The sequence below is a fragment of the Pseudorasbora parva genome, chromosome 16 (assembly GCF_024679245.1).
Source record: "Pseudorasbora parva isolate DD20220531a chromosome 16, ASM2467924v1, whole genome shotgun sequence".
NCBI classification, from domain to species: Eukaryota; Metazoa; Chordata; class Actinopteri; order Cypriniformes; family Gobionidae; genus Pseudorasbora; species Pseudorasbora parva.
Genome location: NC_090187.1, coordinates 24,329,731 through 24,350,043, shown reverse-complemented (window position 1 = coordinate 24,350,043; position 20,313 = coordinate 24,329,731). Strand labels below are relative to the sequence as shown.

Here is a 20,313-nt window from a genome sequence, read left to right as displayed (position 1 = left end):
CTTGTTTTGTTAAGCTTGTGCTTTGTTCTTTTAAGTAAGCAGTTTATGTTGAAAACTTTATCGTTATCATGCACTCTCAGAAAAAAAGGTATAAAGCTGGCACTGGGGCAGTACCTTATCAAAAGGTACACTTTTTGTAGCTTAATGGTGCACATTGTGCCCACAGTGACAGCGTTTGTACCTTTTTTTCTGAGAGTGTGTCTTGTTCCACACTGCCTTAAATAGTATCTTAAAAATGCACTTGGTTTTCTTAAGCATAGACTGATGTATCTCTCAGGCACTTTAGAAAAATATTTTACTGCTGTTTTTTTATTTTATTAATGCAATTAGATTTGTGAGTGAAGTTTATTAAATGCTGATCCTCTTAGCTTATTTTCAGACTTCAGGAGTATTAAGTTGGCAGATACGTCTTGCTCAACTAATTAAAAAGGTATTTATAGAAGAATTCAAGATCCTATTTACCGGCCTATTGTATGGCGTAGCCCTGGCACAGACCAGACAATGTATTTTTTGACTTTTAATGTGATCAGCTGTTAGTCCTCTTTAAACCAAATGAAGATTTGTACTGAGCTGCACAGAGCAGTTCCTTCACTGCCTCATCATGCTAATATTGGGGATATTGTTCCTTTTCATGAAACCCATCCTCATATAAGTTGTCTGCTAAGTGCATGGAAAATATAGGTTTAATATTCTTTAAACATTTCCATAATGATGAAACTCCCAGCCTGTTCATTTCATCAGTCATCTCCTCCTACAGTATAACCATCTCCAAATATGATCGATTAATTAGCCTCCCGCCGTGCCATGTGACTCTGAACCTTATAATGATTGGAACAACTGCTTGTTAAGTGGCGCCCGAATGGAGCGTCAGGTAAGAAAATCGATGCCATTTAAAGGCCAAGTTACATATCCAGCAGGTTTCTAACATTCATTAGGAAAGACTGAGCGTGAATGTAAACTGCAGCAATGCATGTCAACATATGGCTGATTTATAAGGTGCCCTTTCATTTCTTTATTTGTTAAATTAGTATAATTAGTGCATTTAGTTAACTAGGAAGAAAACTTAACATCCATTTTCGAGTTTTCGTGAGCATTAAAAAAGCCATTTTTTATTTAGTTCACATCGAGATCCCAATTAGCTACATAGCTTATGCGGTGTAGGTGTCAAATTATCCATTACACTGTAGCAAGGTGTTGTTTAATTTTTATATATTTTGTAATATATTCAATATAACACTATATTCTTATTTTTTAAAGGAATGATACATTTTTATGCTGGCTTGCCCAATTGCTGTTTTTTCAGTATTGATCAATAGGCCTACTCCTGCTTACAAAGTTAAATCAGTACCAAATCAGGTTAGTTTAAAGCTATGTAGAAAAAATAATATGTATTTAAATAAACTTAAAAGGAGGAGGTATTATTTGTGGGAACAGTTTGACAAAAGGCACATGCTTTGAGATTGGTAAATACCAGAAATGTCAGCAAAGTCGAGATATTTGAATGTTTCGGCTGTCTGAACTTACAAATATTGGATATAACATAAAATAAGCATATTTTGCAAAAAAATATGGTACTTTTAGAGGTAGATAAATAAAAAATACTCCAAAAATGACAAAGAAAAAGGCATAAATTGATAGATTTTATTTTATCGAAAAACCCATTTATTTGTCCACAAAGGTAAAATTAAGGGCTGGTGTGATAAATGTCTTAAGATAAATAAAGATGTATAAAGATAAATCATATTTATTTCTGTACAAGGTTCCCACATTCATGGAAAAACAGGAAAAATACATTCATGTTTCTATGGACATTGACCATATACTAAAAATAAAAAAGCACTTGACATATAAAAAGAAATCAAATGTATTGGTCGAAAGTGAATGTCTTCAGGGCTTCTGCTCAGTGACAACATGTTTTATGTTAGAAATTGGTGTTGCTGTAAATTTTACAGCCAAAAACATTTTAATTCCTGGCCTGCCACCTAGTGGACAAATACAAAACAGTGCACTTAAATTCTACTTTTTTTTTTTTTACATGGACTTTCTGAATTGGGCTAAAAACAGGATATAATCCATACATGTGGGAAAAAAAGCTGAAGCCTAATATTTACATTTACATTTACATTTATGCATTTGGCAGATATTTGATATTTGAATAAACATTTGAATAAACATTTAATATTTATACATATATAAATTTAATATTAAATATCAAATGAATATTAAACATCAAATACATTTAATATTTGAATAAACATTTAAATAAAAGTTATCACTGAAAGGAAAATGGATTTGTTCAGTCTCTAATATATACCATGATATGTTTGTTTGTTTATTTGTCATTGTAGATTAACATATTTGAACAGAATCAGTACAGATATTATGATAAAATGTTTTGTGTGTGGTCCTGGTAAACCCTACATTATGAAGACAAAATGTCAACCACAAAGAAGTATATAATCAGGCCCCAAATGAAAATTTTCTAGGGACCGATCACATCTACATTTTTCAGTTGGCCAAATTTAATTTCTGTGAATTGGTGCAATTTAATTCACAGAAATTCAGTTTGGCCAACTGAAAAATGTAGAGGTGATTGGTCACATTTTCAATTGGGGCCTGATTTTTTGTTTGTTCTTTTTTTTACAGTGTGGCAATATCCAAAATTCTTGTAGAGACATGTTTTTGACTTGTTCATACTAAGTGATGTTTTTTGAAAATGTAACAATGTAGAAAGTTCCGTAATAGGTATAGGTTAAGGGGTTAGTGTAAGGGGACCGGTGAAATATAAAAATATTACATTTGGGAAGTCCCGATACAACATGGATACCAGTGTGTGTTTAAAAAAAAAGTAGTTTCCTCATGCCAGTCTATTACTGAAGTAAAGTATACCTGCCCCTAAGTGGCATGTGAAAACAAAAAGAAAGAAAAGTTTATTTGAGTGTCATGGATTCTTTTCGTATATGTGGGCAGTCTTCACCGCAATAAACTATGGTGTGGATTAGGCTTTTGTTAGCCAAAGTTTGAGTCAAATGTCTAAGGACAATAGTAACCTTATATTTAGGTTCTTTTGAGGTTTGAATGAGCAGCCCTTAATAGCCCTGAACTGAAACCAACATTTTCCCAGCACTGTTGAAAAAAGTGCTTTAAAAGCTATGTTATTAAATAAAAAATAAATCAAATAAAAAAACAGTAAGGTACAGTGATATTGCTAAATATTATTACAACTGTTATCAGTGTTGAAAACAATTGTTTAATATTTGTGTGGAAACCATGATACTTTTTTTCAGGATTTTCTGACGGACGGAAAGTTCAAAACCACAGCATTTATTTGAAATAGAAATCTTCTGTAACATTATAAATGCCTTTACTGTAACTTAAAATAAAATAAAAATAATGCAGTGAATAAATGGTAAAACTTTACAAGGTTTCATTAGTTAACATTAGTTAACCTAAACCATCTAACCTGAACTTCTACTACATTTAATCCATTATTGAAAACAAATGTTGCATTTGTTATCATTAGTTCATGCATTGTGAAGTAACAAAATCAAACAATGAACAGCTTGGTTTTTATTTACAAATACAGTTACAAATGTATTGCTCATGCTTAGTTCATGTCAGTTAATACAATAACTAATGTTGACAAATTAAACCTTTTGTCTTCTGAGGAATCTAGATCTTTAAATGTGAAACTAACATTCGCCATAGCAAATACGTCTTTAGAACTCTTTCATTCATTGCAGTTTCAGTGCCAAATATTTTGTGTCTGACAGCAAAGTTCACTCTGGATCGGAAAATGGATATCTCTGTATTAGTTGATTGTAGGTTAATGAATATAAGAAAGTTTCCCTCTTTTTCTTTGCTCTATTTCAGTTTCTCATGTGACAATTAGCTGAAATAAGATACAAATCCATTTAAACAATACCTATTTGCTTTCTCAAATGTCACCTGCTTGACCAAAATTTCACTTGCTGATGCATTTATAACAGCTGGAAGCTGTATATAAAGGAATTAGATGAAAAATAAACACACTTTTGAATTGTGCTTTGCACGAAGGATGCAACGCAACAGTGATGAAATGAAAGATCACATCAGGTAATGCCTGTTAATGGAGAATTTCAGACCGGACAGGTAGAACGACATTACAACCTTTTATTTCTCAGCTCAGGTCTGACATGATTTAACAGTAAGTCATTAGGACCTGAGAATCATATTTATATTAGCCAATTTCAAAAAGTTCTGTACACCCTTAAAAATAAAGGTGCCAGGAAAAACCAACAATGGGGTTTCACAGTGATGCCATAGAAGATGTTTGTGAAAGGATCTTTAAAGAACATTTTTTTCTAACTATTTTATAGTCTGAATTACTTTTTTGCACTACAAAGAACCTTTTGTGCAATGGAAAGGTTATTTGGATATTAAAGGTTTTTTGATAGTATACTAAACATTCTACACTGTAAAAAAAATATATTGCTGGTTTAACTTAAAAAAGTAAGTAACCTGGTTGCCTTAAAATTTTGAGTTTATTGAAGTTAAAGATTTGAGTTGATACAATGAAGGAAATTGGTTTAATACATATTATTGTGTCTGAACCACATAAAAACTGTGAAAAATAATAAAAATAGCACAATTTGGCTGCGTCATCACAAATAATACACACACAGTTACCCAATATGCTTACAAAACCTTTTAATAATATTTAGATAAAGGTTGTTGCTTCTCAAAAATGTTCATTGTATTAACTCAAATTTTTAATTTCAATGAACTCAAAATTTTAAGGCAACCAGATAACTTATTTTTAAAATATATTTTTTTTACAGTCTACTAACTATAAGTTACTTTCCAACTACATGTCAACTAGCAGTTGTTAGAGTATTGACTAGCTTAATATCTGCTAACAGTTTATTTTAATGCTTCCCAACAGACATTCTACTAAATAAAAGTTTCTTTGCAAGTACATGTTAACATATTACCTAACTGTAACCTAACCTAATAATAGTTGCAAATTAATGAGTTAGTTGACCTGTGGTTGTAAAGTTAGTTAGTTAGTTTGTAGATATAGTAGAAGATAGTTATGTCTAAAAATGTCAAAATAAAGTATAAACAAGTGTGGGTTTACTGAGCAGCTTGTAAAGGTATAGTCACATTGTCAACACTGATAGTCAATCTGACTTATTTTTGTGCTGTCTGTAAATATTGTGGAATGGAGTGCACAGATTCTTCTTGATGGTGCGTTGCACCTGAATATGTGAGTGGAATGCCTGTCAATAGACTGTTTTTAAAGTATTTGCTTTGTTGGTCACTTGTACTTTCATTTTAAGACTTGTATGATCAAGTATTGTAGTTGTGTCATGGAGACATGGCATATAAACACAGACTCACAATTGTTGATTGATTGATTAATTGATGACATTGCAGTGTTGTGACAGCAATCTCACATTTCAGTCACACCATTGCCCTAAATGCAGTTTCGGCCTTCTCGACTAACATTTGTTCTGCAGTCTCAGTGTAACATCAGAATGTTAACCTGATCAAGATTTAGAAGCAATCCCCTCAACCAGAACTCTTACCGCTTTCCTTATGAGCTAATGTAATTGCAATTAATTGTAATGAATATTCCAGTTAAAAACTTTATACGATTTTATTTGTGTTTTTAAGGACACATGTTTCTAGTGGGAAATGAATTCATGAATTTTTTTAAAAAGCTGTTGCTAAAAGTTAGTTGTTAGATTTTTTTAATATGTTCATGGTTATGTAAGCAGTTCAATATTCATGTGATTAATGATTCACCGGTTTGCATACATGAACCACCATTGATAATATACACTGATCAAGCAATCGTAATATTGTGTTGGTCCCTCTTTTTGTCCACATGATGTAAAAGAATGTGATTCATCGGTCCAGGCCACCTTCCATTGCTCAGGGATCCAGTTTTGATGCTCACATGCCCACTGTTGACACTTTTAGTGGTGGACAGGGGTCAGCATGGGCACCCTGACTGGTCTGTGGCTATACAGTCCCATCCGCAACAAACTCTGATGCACTGTGTATTCTGATGCCTTTCTATCAGAATCGGCATTAACTTCTTGAGTAATCTGAGCTAAAGTAGCTTGTCTGTTTGATCACACCACACGGGCCATTTCATCAGAAGAAGTTATAGGCCGCGCTCCCTCTCTCCCTGTCTCGTTGCCCTGCCCCTCGTACATACAATTGTCCCAACATTTATACTGCTTTCAAGGTCTATCCACGTTATTACTGTAAGGTGGATGATTCTGATAAAATGAAAATGAACAGCCATGGTAAATTGACTGTTCAGTAAATCAGATGCACGTCTCCATAGACGTGTCACTTGTTGATGCTTTCAGCGTCAGGCCCATAGTGACCTTCCAGATCTGGAGCAGGCACCAGCTTGTCCAGAGCAACAAGTCCTCCCATCTCTTTAAATACTTGTAATCAACCTTCTCAACACTGATCTGTGACACAGAATACTGCACACATACAAAGATACACAGTCTCTCCAAGGTTTGAGGTCCAGTTCTCACAAGAATGTTCCCCAAAACATACTGATAACATGCGCTTTCTCTCAGTGAGAGTACAGGCAATATTCATATTGACTCTTTAGTGTTTCAGTAAAATTAAAAAGGAAATGAATAAAATATAATAAATTAAGACAAATCCATAGTTCATATCTGGAAGCCTAACAATCAGTGGTTTCTCTTAAGCCAAATCATAACGGGAAAGAATCATTATAATAATATAGGAAGATACAAATTGATTAATGCTTTGATTATTAATTTAATTTGGATATATACAGTATATTGAAGCAGCATTCGATTTCAGGATCCACCTTTCAGCTCCCCATGTGCATCAATGAGCCTTGGCTGTCCATAACCCTGTCGCCGGTTAACCACTGTTGCTTCCTTGGAGCACTTTTGATAGATACTGACCACTGCAGACCGGGAACACCCCACAAGAGCTGCAGTTTTGGAGATGCTCTGACCCAGTCAAATCCTTACACTTGCCAATTTTTCCTGCGTCTAACACTTCAACTTTGAAGACAAACTGTTCACTTGCTGCCTATTATATCCCACCCACTAACAGGTGCCGTGATATTCACTTCACCTGCCATTTCTACTGCATAATAATGCACTATTTTCTAATGCTGATTGAATTCACAGAAATGGTTAACATTTAAAAAAAAAACACACACAAAAACAACAATACAGGAGGTATGTTTATTTCTCTAAGTGGATGTCCATTATTCTTTCTAAATCTGTCAGATACAATTTTTTTGCCATCAACAATCTAAAAGGTGCAAGACAAATACATGCACTAATAGACCAAAACAGTTACATATTTTATCTAAAACAATCACCATGTATGGATTATAAAACCATATTTAAAAGTGGTCAAACAGAAACACATCTTCCAAGAGAGAGCAAAGATGAAATAATTGTGTAGTCTTTGATCCATTAAATCTCATTTGATTGAAGAGGTTGATATTTGATCCCTGGTCTTTTGGTTTTGTAGATGAGAACCCCACACACCATGCCAACAGCTGCCAGGAGACATCCGGCAATGAAAACCACATTCAGGTTTAAGACCGTGGAGGACACTGTGGAAAACGCACAAAGGTGTCGGTTAATAAAATTACAAGTGATTCGCAAATCATCCTAAAAGACTCGGTTGTGATTTCAGCCAGCACAACACTCAATGCACCTTCAAAATAGCATGACATTCTAAAAAAATATTCTTATATGTTGTGTTATTTCTGAGGTGTCACCTTTACTCTCTACGCTCCTCTTCAGCCGCAGGGGACCCTGTGAGACTAAGTGACTGCCGGTCTGGATGGGAGCCTCTCTTTTGCGATGGTGGTGGAATGATGGGGCGACTGTGCTGTTGACGCAGCCCTGAGAGCAGCGGGTGTTGGGATTGTTTGCCTCACACAGAATCACAGAACAGCTAATGAACACCTAGAGAGAAAGAAACAGATGATGTTACAGCTTTCTGGATGATGTGTTTGTATGTTGTCTGCTACTGTTTTCATTGTAGACTAATTAATCACCTGATCATGCATTCCAATAAACTGGAAGGCCTGCAAGCCAAAGCGGACCATTGGTTGGTGGCTGGTGTAGAACTGCACAGTTTCATCCAAGATGCACCTAAAGAAAATGATTGACGAAGACATGCTGTATAAGTCTAACAGATCAATTGTAAATGAATGAATTTCACTGTTTACCAGTGCTAATTTGTGTCTGCAGCTCACTGTCAATTGTCCGTACCCATTCTGGATGATTGTGTAGGACGTTTGGGTGTTGGGGTCATTGTATGGTGTCGCTACACATGATTCGACGAAAAGCTCGGTGTTGTTGATTGAAGACTGGGATTCAATCTGCATGTAGATCATCTCCCCAAGCTCATACTCTGCTGGATATGAGGTCATGTCTATTTCTTGGTAGTAATCTTCTGTTCTAAAGAGCCCGAAGCTGTAGGTGAGGGTTCCAAAGCCTCTCTCAGTGATGGTGGTTGTGTGTCTCCGTGCAGTGAACTCCAGTGAGAGATTGTTTTTCTTCTCAAAACGACATGAGAACTCAATCTCTATTTCATGTTTTCTGGTAATTATGCTGTTTGGGTCATCAGTTGAGAAAATTTCATTCTTGAAAATGATGTACTGATCATCTTCCTGTAATAAAAACAGTTGATTATGAGATATAAACAGCACTGTTTCACCCTAAAATTGAATTTCTGTCATCATTTGCCAGTTTCCACCATCCACAGTTGACCAGTGTCATTACAACCAGTGAAATGCTAAAGGAGATCATTGAAAGTCCAAGCTTCCCTGTTCAATATAATGAAATTGGATGGCAAAATTTATAATTAAATAAATATTCTTGTAGTATAAAATCACCATTCACATTCATGGTTTAGAAAAGACAAGTTCTGCCTAATATCTTCTAGCGTGTTTCACAGAAAACTAAATGGGTTCGGAAGGACATGATGAGGAAATGATGACAACAATGTTATTTTTGTGCTAACTGTTCCTTGATTTTGCGCCCTCAAAAAAAAGTTTTACCTCAATCATGGTACCACAAGCATTGAGGGAAAAGTTTGCCAACACATGAGTGCCATTTGAGTCCAAAGTGCAGGCAGGATCGTTGAGTCGCAGATAGTCTTTGTGGAGCCCGACAGAGTGCAGCTGCTCAATTTCAATCACTATGTTGGTCCCAGTGCAAATCACATTTGCATCCACTGTAAAAAGCGATAAATCATTCAGAATTATTTACCGAAATTGCACTGTTGTTTGTGCTTCAACACATTTGTCCCAAGTAAAAGAAGTGAATTACTAACCAGCCTGGTGTCCAACGGTGACAATGACACATCTCATTTCAGACTGATAAACGTTGCTTCTGTAAATAAATTAGTAATATTTATCAAATTCAGTTAATGTTAAAAGTTGCTAGCTGCTAGATTTAGGATAAAATGGACAGTTTGCCCACCCGCTCATGCTCTCAGCAATGAAACACACAGGGAAATGATCCCCGAGGTCACTCTTCATCGGTGTCCATCTGATGGCATACTCTCCATTGCTCAAAGCATGCTTGGTTATATTCAGTGGTCCACTGATAATGACATTAGAAACCCTGGGAATGAAAAGAAAGTGCATTATACACCCATCTCATAATCAAAATATTTTTATTTTCTGTATCATCATCAGTTTTCGGCCTGATTCCAACATGAGCCCTCACGTTGAATAAGCTGCTGTAGCCTTAACCCGGATTTCCAGTTCATGGAGTGGTGTGGCTTGGATTTCTTCTCTGTTGCGTGGCGTTGGTGACACAAAGCGAGGAATGTAATGCCCCTCAGTGCAGGAAGGAACAGATGAATCAACTGCAGTGATTCAAATAAGAAATCAGTGATGACACTAAAATGAGGATCTTGTTTTTTTGCTTAGCATTGAGAAAGCCTTACCGAGAAGAGCGAATTGCAGAGGGATCTTGCTGAAAGGTTCGTAAGAACGCTGATGTGAACCTACGGAAGTCGTGTACTGTTGTGGTGACCTTGTTGTTGTGGTTGAGTCTGTAGTCTGCAGCCACCACCACCACTGGGATGCAGGTAGAGTGGTCGATTGTTGCTGTTGCCACCACCATGGCATAGTTGTAGGAGGTGCAGGGGTCGATTGTTGCTGTTGCCACCACCATGGCATAGTTGTAGGAGGTGCAGGGGTCGATTGTTGCTGTTGCCACCACCATGGCATAGTTGTAGGTGGAGCTGGGGTTGACTGTTGCTGTTGCCACCACCCCCACCATGAAGGAGTAGTTGTAGTTTGTTGCTGTTGCCACCACCATGGCGTAGGTGTAGGTGAAGCTGGGGTCGACTGTTGCTGTTGCCACCATCCCCACCATGAAGGAGAAGTTGTAGTTTGTTGCTGTTGCCACCACCATGGTGTAGTTGTAGGTGGAGTTGGGGTCGTCTGTTGCTGTTGCCACCATCCCCACCATGAAGGAGAAGTTGTAGTTTGTTGCTGTTGCCACCACCATGGCGTAGTTGTAGGTGGAGCTGGGGTCGTCTGTTGCTGTTGCCACCACCACCACCATGAAGGAGAAGTTGTAGTTTGTTGCTGTTGCCACCATGGTATAGTCGTGGTACTTTGGTAAAACCATGGGTATGCTGTTGTTGAGCCTATTGACATACTGTGTCTTCCAGTCAGAGAGCATCTGTAAGAGCTGGATCCATCAGTATAGGCCAGAGTGGTGTGTTTCCTTGGGTAATCCTCCAGAATCAGCTCAAATCCGTAGACGCCTGTGTTGTAGGTATAGCTGTAGTCTAGTGTACAGGCAGTCTAATAAAGAATTGAGATGCTCATTATGACTGTTCATTCTGGCAGCTTTTATTGAGTTTATCATTCTCAACAGAGTGATGAAAAAAGCTGGCAGAATATCCTAATGATGTGTAAATAAAATTAAACGACAAAATAACAATATCTGTTGTATATAAGTCATTTGTATATTTTCTATGAATGCACCATGTGTGTACACTGTAAAAAAATATTTTAAAATAAGTTACCTGGTTGCCTTAAAATGTTGAGTTCATTGAAATTAAAAAATGTAGTTAATAAAATGTTTTTTTTTTGAAAATCGACAACTTTTATTAAAAAAATATTAAAAGATTGTGTAAGCATATTGGGTAATTGTGTGCGTTTCCATTGGGCTGTGATTATGGGGCGTGTTTAGACCGAACCAGGAAAGACCTCAATTGGATAGACCTACAACCAATTAGAGCAACTGAGCGACGCATAACGTTAGTTGTCAAATGTCATCAGAACTCAACTGCACTGTGTTGCCAAGTCTGCGGTTTTCCCAAAGGTTGTTTTCCATGTCCGCAGGTTGAAGTGACCTCAATTATGTGATATATAGACCCAGGAATGCGAATTTTAGCAGGCAACCTTGCCAAGATATATCACAACCCCCCCCCAAGTTAAAAAACTTGGCAACCCTGTCTGCACGCAGGCTGGAATAAACGATCTTTGCTGGTGTTGTAAAAAAAGATTTTAAGGATACACAGAGTATTTAACAACAGCATGATCATCATTTCTGAGAGAAATGGTGAAAGCGAATGCATATACGTGATGTATATATCTCCTAAAGCCCGCCCTGACAATTTCATTGGTGCGAACAGTTTCTGTTCAGGCATAATTACTGGATCAATTCCAGGCTGACTTCCCCGGGCTCAAATGTTGTGGGCGGGGCTGAGTTCGGCTGGCATCCAGGCAATTTTTTTTAATGTGATTCAGATACAATAATATTTTGAGTTTCTATTTATTAAACCAATTTCCTTTATTGTATCAACTCAAATTTTTGATTTCAATAAACTCAAAATTTGAAGGCAACCAGGTTACTTACTTTTTAAAGTTAAACCAACAATATTAGAATTGTTTAGCTTTAGCGCATCGATCGCTGTTATTAATGCAGTATTTGCGTTACTTTACTGCTGAGCGAATGGAGGTAAACAACCAAATGGAATCACTCTTGTAGGCTATTTAGGACAGAAAAGATTTATTATACTGAATTAGTTTGTCTTAAACTGTCCTCCATATCTAATTTTTGGAAAGATTCATTCTTGTGCATTGTTTCATCCTAAATCGTTCTCTTTCCTGGACAGTGCTCATTCAGTAAAAAGGTTCAAAAGAATGTTCTCTATTTCGGACCAATATAACACTCTCTAGTTCAATCATCACAAATCACTTCTCCCCATATTGAATTTGCATATTGATAATTTTTACTCGGGGACTTCCCCATGTTGTTATCTGTCGTTATTTTGGCGAACACTCACTATCACACAAATATAACCCTAATATAACAATTTCACATGGGGATTTAACTGATTCATTTTGCCAATATACGTCAATAAAAATAAACGTCAATATACATAAAAAATATTGCAGCATATAATTTGGTCTGTTTCTTACTTGATCTACGTTGAAACCACTTGGCTGGTCACACCTGGCACATTCAGATTGTTGCTGAGTTCCATATCTGCATCTGACCTGGTCACCATCTGGGTCGTAGGCCATCAGTTGATATGTACGAGGACAGTTTTGGGGAACACTAATGAAAAAACATACTAAATTAGACAAAAATTTGACAAAATAATGATTTTCAGTTACTAACCATGCATCTTTGTTTCCATTCTCACCATGTCCATTAACCGTGTTCATAGAAAACTACATTCAATAAAAAATAAGGCTTACCGTAGAAATTGCAAAATAGTTGTGACTGGTGATCGGTTGGGTTGGTTAGTGTCAGCTCTTATGCCTAGATCTACGTGTGTCTGGAGGAACCAAGAATTAACAGCGTTCACTGTGGGCACCCAGCAGCACGAGGAGTCCCTGTGATGATGATACATTGAAGATTACGATGAATAGGCAATTCAATATTTCAGTTATTTAATATTTAAAATGATTTAAAACTGATTTAATTACTTACCGTAGGTCAAAGGGTGTGTTTCCATAGATGTTTCTTGTGATAATACTTTCCGTTTGGCACCAGCTGTTGGTATAGCCACTTCTGCCATTGGAGCTACTATCGATTTGACCTTGTCCAGTTCTGTATTCATTGCCACAATTCCCGGAGATACAGTACCACTGACTGTAATCGCACCAGTCATAGGTTTGCTTGATTCGAAACTCAATCTGTTGGTAGAGCACTACTAGAGTTAGAATACTTTTTTGTTGCTGTATATGGATGCATTCCGAAAGACCAGTCCGAAATGCTCTATATAAACACCAATAAATATTATTACAGTATTTTAATCAGTTCTCATCAAATGTTAAATATTATGTTCTTTCACCATAAAATATTATGTTCTTTCACTTTTACCATCTGATTTATTTACATGATCAACCGATAAGTTAAGTTATGCGTGAGTGTGGAATGTGTGAGTGTGGAATTAAATTTCATAAATACTGTATTGGGATCAGTGACTTCAGAAAAATATTATAGATTTAATAGGTAGGTTAAGGATGCATGAAGACACAATATTTATTTTTGGGTCACCTTTAAGTTAAAAAAATTAAATAATAAAGTCAAATAATGATTATATTTTATAAAATTAAATTATTTAGTCATATAAAGATATTAATGATGTATGAAGACATTATTTATTTATTTTGAAGATTTTTTTTTTAAATCTTTTTATCTGCAAGACATAACTAATGTTTAAAAAATTAAATAAGTTTTTGATGAATAAAAGCAGTTTTTTATAATTCATAAACTGTAAAAGAATCCAGGTCTCCAATTGAATTTTCTAGTGGCTGATCACATCTAAATTTTTGAGTTGGCCGAATTGAATTTCTGGTAATTAAATTGCATCAATTCACAGAATTTCAATTCAGCAAACTGAAAAATGTTGATGCGATCAGCCACTAGAAAATCTACAATTGGAGCCATGTTTATTTATTTATTTATTTATTTATTTATTTTACAGTGTATAATCCCAGTATTTCATAGATTTTTTTAAAATTCAAATAATGAATAAATTCTCACCCTCATGCTCCCATCTGCATTGGTTCCCTTAGGACTGAAGGTCACTGAGCCTCCATAATGGTGTTCTGCTGAAGCAATGGACACGAGAAGCAGGAGGTCCAACAACAGGGCTGATAACATCATGGCACCTTAGACCCTGAGCTCACTCTACCTGTGATCTGCACCCGGGCACCTGCGTTTATATAGGTATCGAAGGTGAGCAGGAATTCAGGGATGGGTTCAAAAAAGTGTTGCATTGAATCACACACACGCAAACTAGAGGTAGTTACTTGCTTTTTCTCAAAAGTCACATGGTTAAAATCTGAAACTAGAAACTGATCTGACCTTACTTGCAAAAGCACACACCTCCACTAGGAGATTACAAAAATTACTAAATGCTTTCTATCTTTCATTGCACAGATTCACTGTCAAATATGGTATTACATATCAAAACAAATATCACAAATATCATTGCAAATAATAGATTCTTCATTGAGTTGGAGCTTTTAGAATTTAAGTAGCTCAGTGAATATTTTTAGCTTTGTTGTCATTTTTTCCTGGATGCCTGCACAACAATGACCTGCTTAAAATAATCTATAGACAAAACCGGTTTGCTTATTCAAACATAACCTGCCTTAACTAGAGTTTAAAAGTTTATTCCAGATTTGAAATTTGCCTGATAGTGATTGATAAAAGTTGGAATGATATAACTGCATTAAAACCATAATCATATATCAAATGCACAGCTTGAGGGGAAATGTATGTGTGTGTGTGTGTGTGTGTGTGTGTGTGTGTGTGTGTGTGTGTGTGTGTGTGTGTGTGTGTGTGTGTGTGTGTGTGTGTGTGTTTTCTTCACATGCAGTTTGTTTACTTTTTTATTTTAGATAGGTAGTTTGGTTAATGAGGAGTTTGATTTAGTTTGATTTAGTTAGGTGTTGTCTTGGCAATGCCCTCTTTTTGTCCTTTTGCTTGATTTTGTAAATAAAGACAATTTTCTTTTGTTAAATATAATGTGGTCATTTGGGTTATTGTTCTGTAAAACAATACTTGGGCTGGATAATTTTTTTTTTTTTTTTTTGCACACTCACCCATTTCGCTGTTGCGTTCCTCCCCTAGACCAACCAGGAAATTGTAGCAACAATGTATTGTGTTTTGATTTTTTAACTTCAGTTTAGCCTTTGTCTACTTACCTATTCAGGTACAATGTTGTTATAGAGTCACACCTATAAATGTGACCAGTCAGCCTTTTCATGAGCTGCTCAAGGTCTCTCTCTCTCTCTCTCTCTCTCTCTCTCTCTCTCTCTCTCTCTCTCTCTCTCTCTCTCTCTCTCTCTCTCTCTCTCTCTCTCTCTCCCTCTCTCTCTCTCTCTCTCTCTCTCTCTCTCTCTCTCTCTCTCTCTCTCTCTCTCTCTCTCTCTCTCCTCTCTCTCATTCATCAGAAATTCAAGTATTGCATTTAATCTTCAAAATAAATAAATAAATGGATTTAAGTTCGAAAACATAATTTGATGCATTAGCTTTCAGGAGCTAACTTTTTTAGAGCATTAACTTAATTGCAATTTTATTTTAGAAATATTCCATTGTTAATTGTTGAGTCATGTTTGTTTATAACATCATGAGTTAAAGCTACACTGTGTGATATTTTCCCCCATCTAGCGGTGAAAAGGTATATGACCATCCATGTATAATAGTTTCTGTTCCTCTCATTTCTGATTTCGTTTGAACTCCTACAGCGGCCGATTTAGTCCAAGATTAACATGACAATCCCCCTCTTGACATTCGACACGGTGCCATCGAGTGTTAAAACGCAAAAAGTGAAGCTTGAATTTACGGGTATGTCCCTCTTTGGCTAAAGTACTTTCAAGATGGAGGGGCAACATGGCGACCAGCATTCGAACCCCTCACCCGTATGTATTTTCAATGGCATATTATAAACTTACAATAATACTTTATTACTCGAAAGAAGTAAATATACATTAATGAGCACATATACTTTTTAAAGAACTAAGTGTTTTTAGTTAAGAATAAACTAAAAAAGTTACACAGTGTAGCTTTAAGACGGTTAATTTGTATAACATGACAAGTAAGAAACACTATATTTAAAAATGAATAGCTGAGATTAAAGGGATAGTTCACCCAAAAATGAAAATGTGTCTGCTTACCCCCAGGGCATCCATGTAGGTGTGTTTTCAGCTAGTGCATACAGCTTTAAATGCTAATGAGCTTTGCTTACTGACCCTCTGTTGTGCAGTAAAATATACAAAAAACACTTGGTCAGTGTTATATATTTTGTTCAGTTGAGTTCTTATAATATCCCAAATGTTTCCAAATATTTGTAAATTGTGAGAAAATTGCTATTTTCATCAAGGACCCGGGACGTCTGAGGGAGTTGCCTGTCAGTTGCATCATATCTGTGTTGTCCTCGGTTTCTGGTCTTATTTGGCAAACACATTACTCTTAGCAGTGTGCAACACGTGTCACAGCAGCGGCTGAGCGAACACACAGAGTAATGCCATAACAAAAGGTCTCGGTTACGTATGTAACCCTAGTTCCCTGAGGGAACGAGACGCTGCGTTGAAACGCTGTGAGAACGCCTCTGTGTTAATGCGTCGTGAAGCGCCTGTAGAACCATTCCATCGGAAAATCGATCGATCGTCGGCGTGATGACGTCATCGACCGGAAGCTATAAAGCGTCCGCGAAAACAAACAGGAACTAACTTCTGATAAAGCCTGAAGTAAGTGATCACGGACACGCCAGGAGTATGGCAGAGCGACGCAGCGTCTCGTTCCCTCAGGGAACTAGGGTTACATACGTAACCGAGACGTTCCCTTTCGGGGAACTCGAGCTGCGTCGAAACGCTGTGAGAACGCTTATACCCACATCGCCATAGGACCAAGTGTCTCGTATGTGTGAAGCCGAAGCGCACACGATTACGAGAGTACCTGCGCCCCAACAGTAGATGCCAGATCTAGTTCGTAGAACCTGACAAAGGTTAGCGGAGACGACCAGCCGGCCGCATTGCAAAAATCATGGAGGGAAGCCCCCGACAAAAGTGCTTTAGAAGCAGCCATACCCCTGGTAGAATGCGCCCGGACAGCCAGCGGAGACGGCTGCCCGGCCGCCTCATAAGTAAGTGAGATGGCCTCGACCACCCACTTGCTCATTCTCTGCTTAGATACTGGAGCCCCCTTCTTAGGGGCTCCGAAACAGATGAACAACTGATCGGTCTTTCTCCACAGGGCAGCTCTGTGGACATAAGTATCTAACGCCCTAACAGGGCACAGCAGATTCAATCTTTCCTGGTCTGACGTCGAGAACGGAGGAGGACAAAAGGCTAGGAGAGTAATGGGGCCCCGTGGGCTCGTAGGAACCTTGGGGATGTAACCTGGCCTGGGATGTAGAAAAGCTTTTACCATCCCCGGCGCGAACTCTAGGCATGAGGGCCCTACTGAAAGGGACTGAATATCTCCTATTCTTTTGAGAGATGAGATGGCCAAAAGAAAGATAGTTTTAAGGGTGAGGAACTTGTCCGAAACCTCCTCTAAGGGTTCGAACGGAGGCCAGGACAAGCCCCGCAAAACAATGGCCAAGTCCCAAGCTGGGACCCTCGAGTGCATAACCGGCCTCAACCTTAAAGTACCACGGAGGAAACGTGTAATCAAAGGGTGTCTTCCCAAAGACACTCCACACAAAGGGACGTGGAAGGCACCCAAGGCCGCCACGTAACCCTTTTTTGTGGAGGGGGTCAACCCTGCCGAGAACCTTGCCTGCAGAAACTCCAGCACTGTACCAACCGGGCAGTTAACTGGGTCCCACTGGCGTTCTCTGCACCATGCTGAGAAAAGTTTCCATTTCAAAGCGTACAGCTTCCTCGTGGACGGAGCTCTGGAGTGAAGGATGGTCTCAACAACCTCGGCCGAGAGACCTTCCTCTATGAGCCTGGCCCCCTCAGAGGCCAAGCCCATAGTTTCCACATCTCCGGGCGTGGGTGCAGGAATCTCCCGCCCGCCTGAGAGAGTAGATCCCTCCTGGTCGGAATCTCCATCGGAGAGCCTTCCAGGAGAGATATCAGGTCCGAAAACCATACTCTGGTCGGCCAGTACGGAGCCACTAGAAGTACTTGGACCCCGTCCCGGCGTACCCTCTCCAGAACTCCTGGAAGCAAGACAATCGGGGGGAAGGCGTACAGGGGTAGCCTCGGCCACTCCTGTACCATGGCATCCAACCCCAGCGGGGCTGGATGGGACAGAGAAAACCACTGCGGGCAGTGGGAATTCTCCGCCGAAGCAAATAGGTCTATTTCTGCCTTCCCATATACCTTTCATAGGAGCTCCACCACCTCTGGGTGGAGTCTCAATTCCCCGGGCCTCGGCCCCTCCCTCGACAGGCTGTCTGCTTCCTGATTCAGGACCCCCGGGATATATACTGCCCTGATTGACAGCAATTTCCCTTGGGAAACAGGAGGATCCGATGCGCCAATTTGTCCAGCGGACGGGACCTCAGACCCCCCTGATGATTTATATAGGCGACCACCGATGTGTTGTCTGTCCTGACTAACACATGGTGACCCCTGAGGTCGGGCAGAAACTGTTTCAATGCAAGAAACACTGCGAGCATCTCTAGCCGGTTTATGTGCCAGTGCCGCTGATGTTCCTGCCATAGACCCTGGGATGAGCGACCACTCATGGTCGCCCCCCAGCCCGTGAGAGAGGCATCTGTTGTTAGCGTTAAGCAACGAACATGAGCCCCTAACACGTGACCCTGAGATAGAAACCCCGGGTTTTTCCACATGACCAGAGCACGTAGGCATCGCCGCGTGACTTTGATCGTGCGAAGCGGATTTCCCCTCGGGGAGAATCCCTTTGTTTTGAGCCACCACTGCAGTGGCCTCATGTACAGTAGGCCAAGAGGTATTACGTTGGACACTGCTGCCATGAGACCTAACAGTTTCTGGAACTGCTTCACAGTCTAGCTTCTGTTCTTTGACTGCTGCCAGGATCGATGCTATGCGTGTTGGCGATAATTGCGCCAGCATTATTACCGAATCCCGGTACACACCTAGAAAAGTGGTTCTCTGAGCCGGAGAAAGCACACTCTTCTTGGCGTTCAGCCTCAACCCCAACTTCGACATGTGCGCGAGAACAGCATCTCGATGCTGAACCGCCATCTGTTCTGTATTCGCTAGAATCAGCCAGTCGTCGATATAATTCAGTATGCGGATGCCCTGCAGACGCAACGGCGCCAGAGCTGCATCCACACACTTGGTGAATGTGCGGGGTTACAGAGCTAGACCGAAAGGAAGTACTCGATCATCAGTCTGCTCTCCGACAACATGGAACAAGCACAGGAACTACTACACAGGGTAGAGCTAGAGTGCATCAAGGTTGGCCTTAGGATAAATGCAAAGAAAACTGAGGTCATGACCTACAACGTTCCACCGGAACATCAACCTCTGATAACAGCAGAAGACGCTGTGCTGCAAGAAGTTGAGGACTTCAAATACCTGGGCGCATGGGTCAACTCAACTGAGCAAGATCTAAAAGTGAGGAAGGCACTTGCTTGGAGGGCCCTGAACGGCATGAACAGTGTATGGAACTCCAACCTTTCCCGCCAAATCAAGCTTAGCTTCTTCTACGCGACGGTAGAGTCTGTTCTCCTCTATGGCAGTGAATGCTGGACCCTGAATCCAACCTTAGAGAAGTCCCTGGACGGGTGCTACACCAGGATGTTGCGTGCAGTGCTTCACTTTAGCAAGAGTGAGCATGTAACCAATAAAATCCTGTATGAGGGAGTACCAAGAGTGAGCAATAAGATTGCTGTGAGGAGAATGAGACTTGCAGGACATTGCCGAAGGCATCGAGAACTGCCAGCCAGCAAGCTGGTGCTATGGGAACCAACACATGGCCATCGGTCAAGAGGACGTCCCACACTAACGTACGTGGACATACTCAAGAGGGATGCAGGAGCCCAGAGCACCAATGAACTGGCCAGATGCATGGAGAATCGGGATGACTGGAGGCAACGATGGAAGGCTCGTCTGAGGACGACCTAGAGAGATATTGGTATGCCTCTCCCCCGAAGGCAAACCTCAGGAACTTCCTGTGATGTGGAAGGATGGAGACATGAAAATACGCATCTTTGAGGTCTATGGTGACAAACCAATCCTCCAGTTTGATCTGCGACACAATCTGTCTGAGTGTGAGCATCTTGAACTTGAGCTTGACCACTGAGCGATTTAATAGACGCAGATCTAATATCGGGCGTAAGCCCCCATCATTCTTTGGCACGATG

At 39.3% G+C, this 20,313-nt stretch overlaps 1 protein-coding gene across 1 annotated transcript; it reads right to left on the bottom strand.

The window, feature by feature from the left end:
* Positions 1-7,228: 7,228 nt before the first annotated feature.
* On the bottom strand, positions 7,229-14,216 carry LOC137043671 (uncharacterized). Its single transcript, XM_067419993.1, has 13 exons — positions 14,043-14,216; positions 12,984-13,189; positions 12,749-12,886; positions 12,467-12,605; positions 9,970-10,840; positions 9,747-9,888; positions 9,498-9,641; positions 9,349-9,407; positions 9,074-9,249; positions 8,283-8,683; positions 8,066-8,162; positions 7,784-7,973; positions 7,229-7,615 (listed from the first exon to the last, which is right to left on the bottom strand). The coding sequence occupies exons 1-13, from the start codon at positions 14,163-14,165 to the stop codon at positions 7,473-7,475; spliced, it is 2,829 nt and encodes a 942-aa protein (XP_067276094.1). The 5' UTR covers positions 14,166-14,216; the 3' UTR covers positions 7,229-7,472.
* Positions 14,217-20,313: the final 6,097 nt, after the last annotated feature.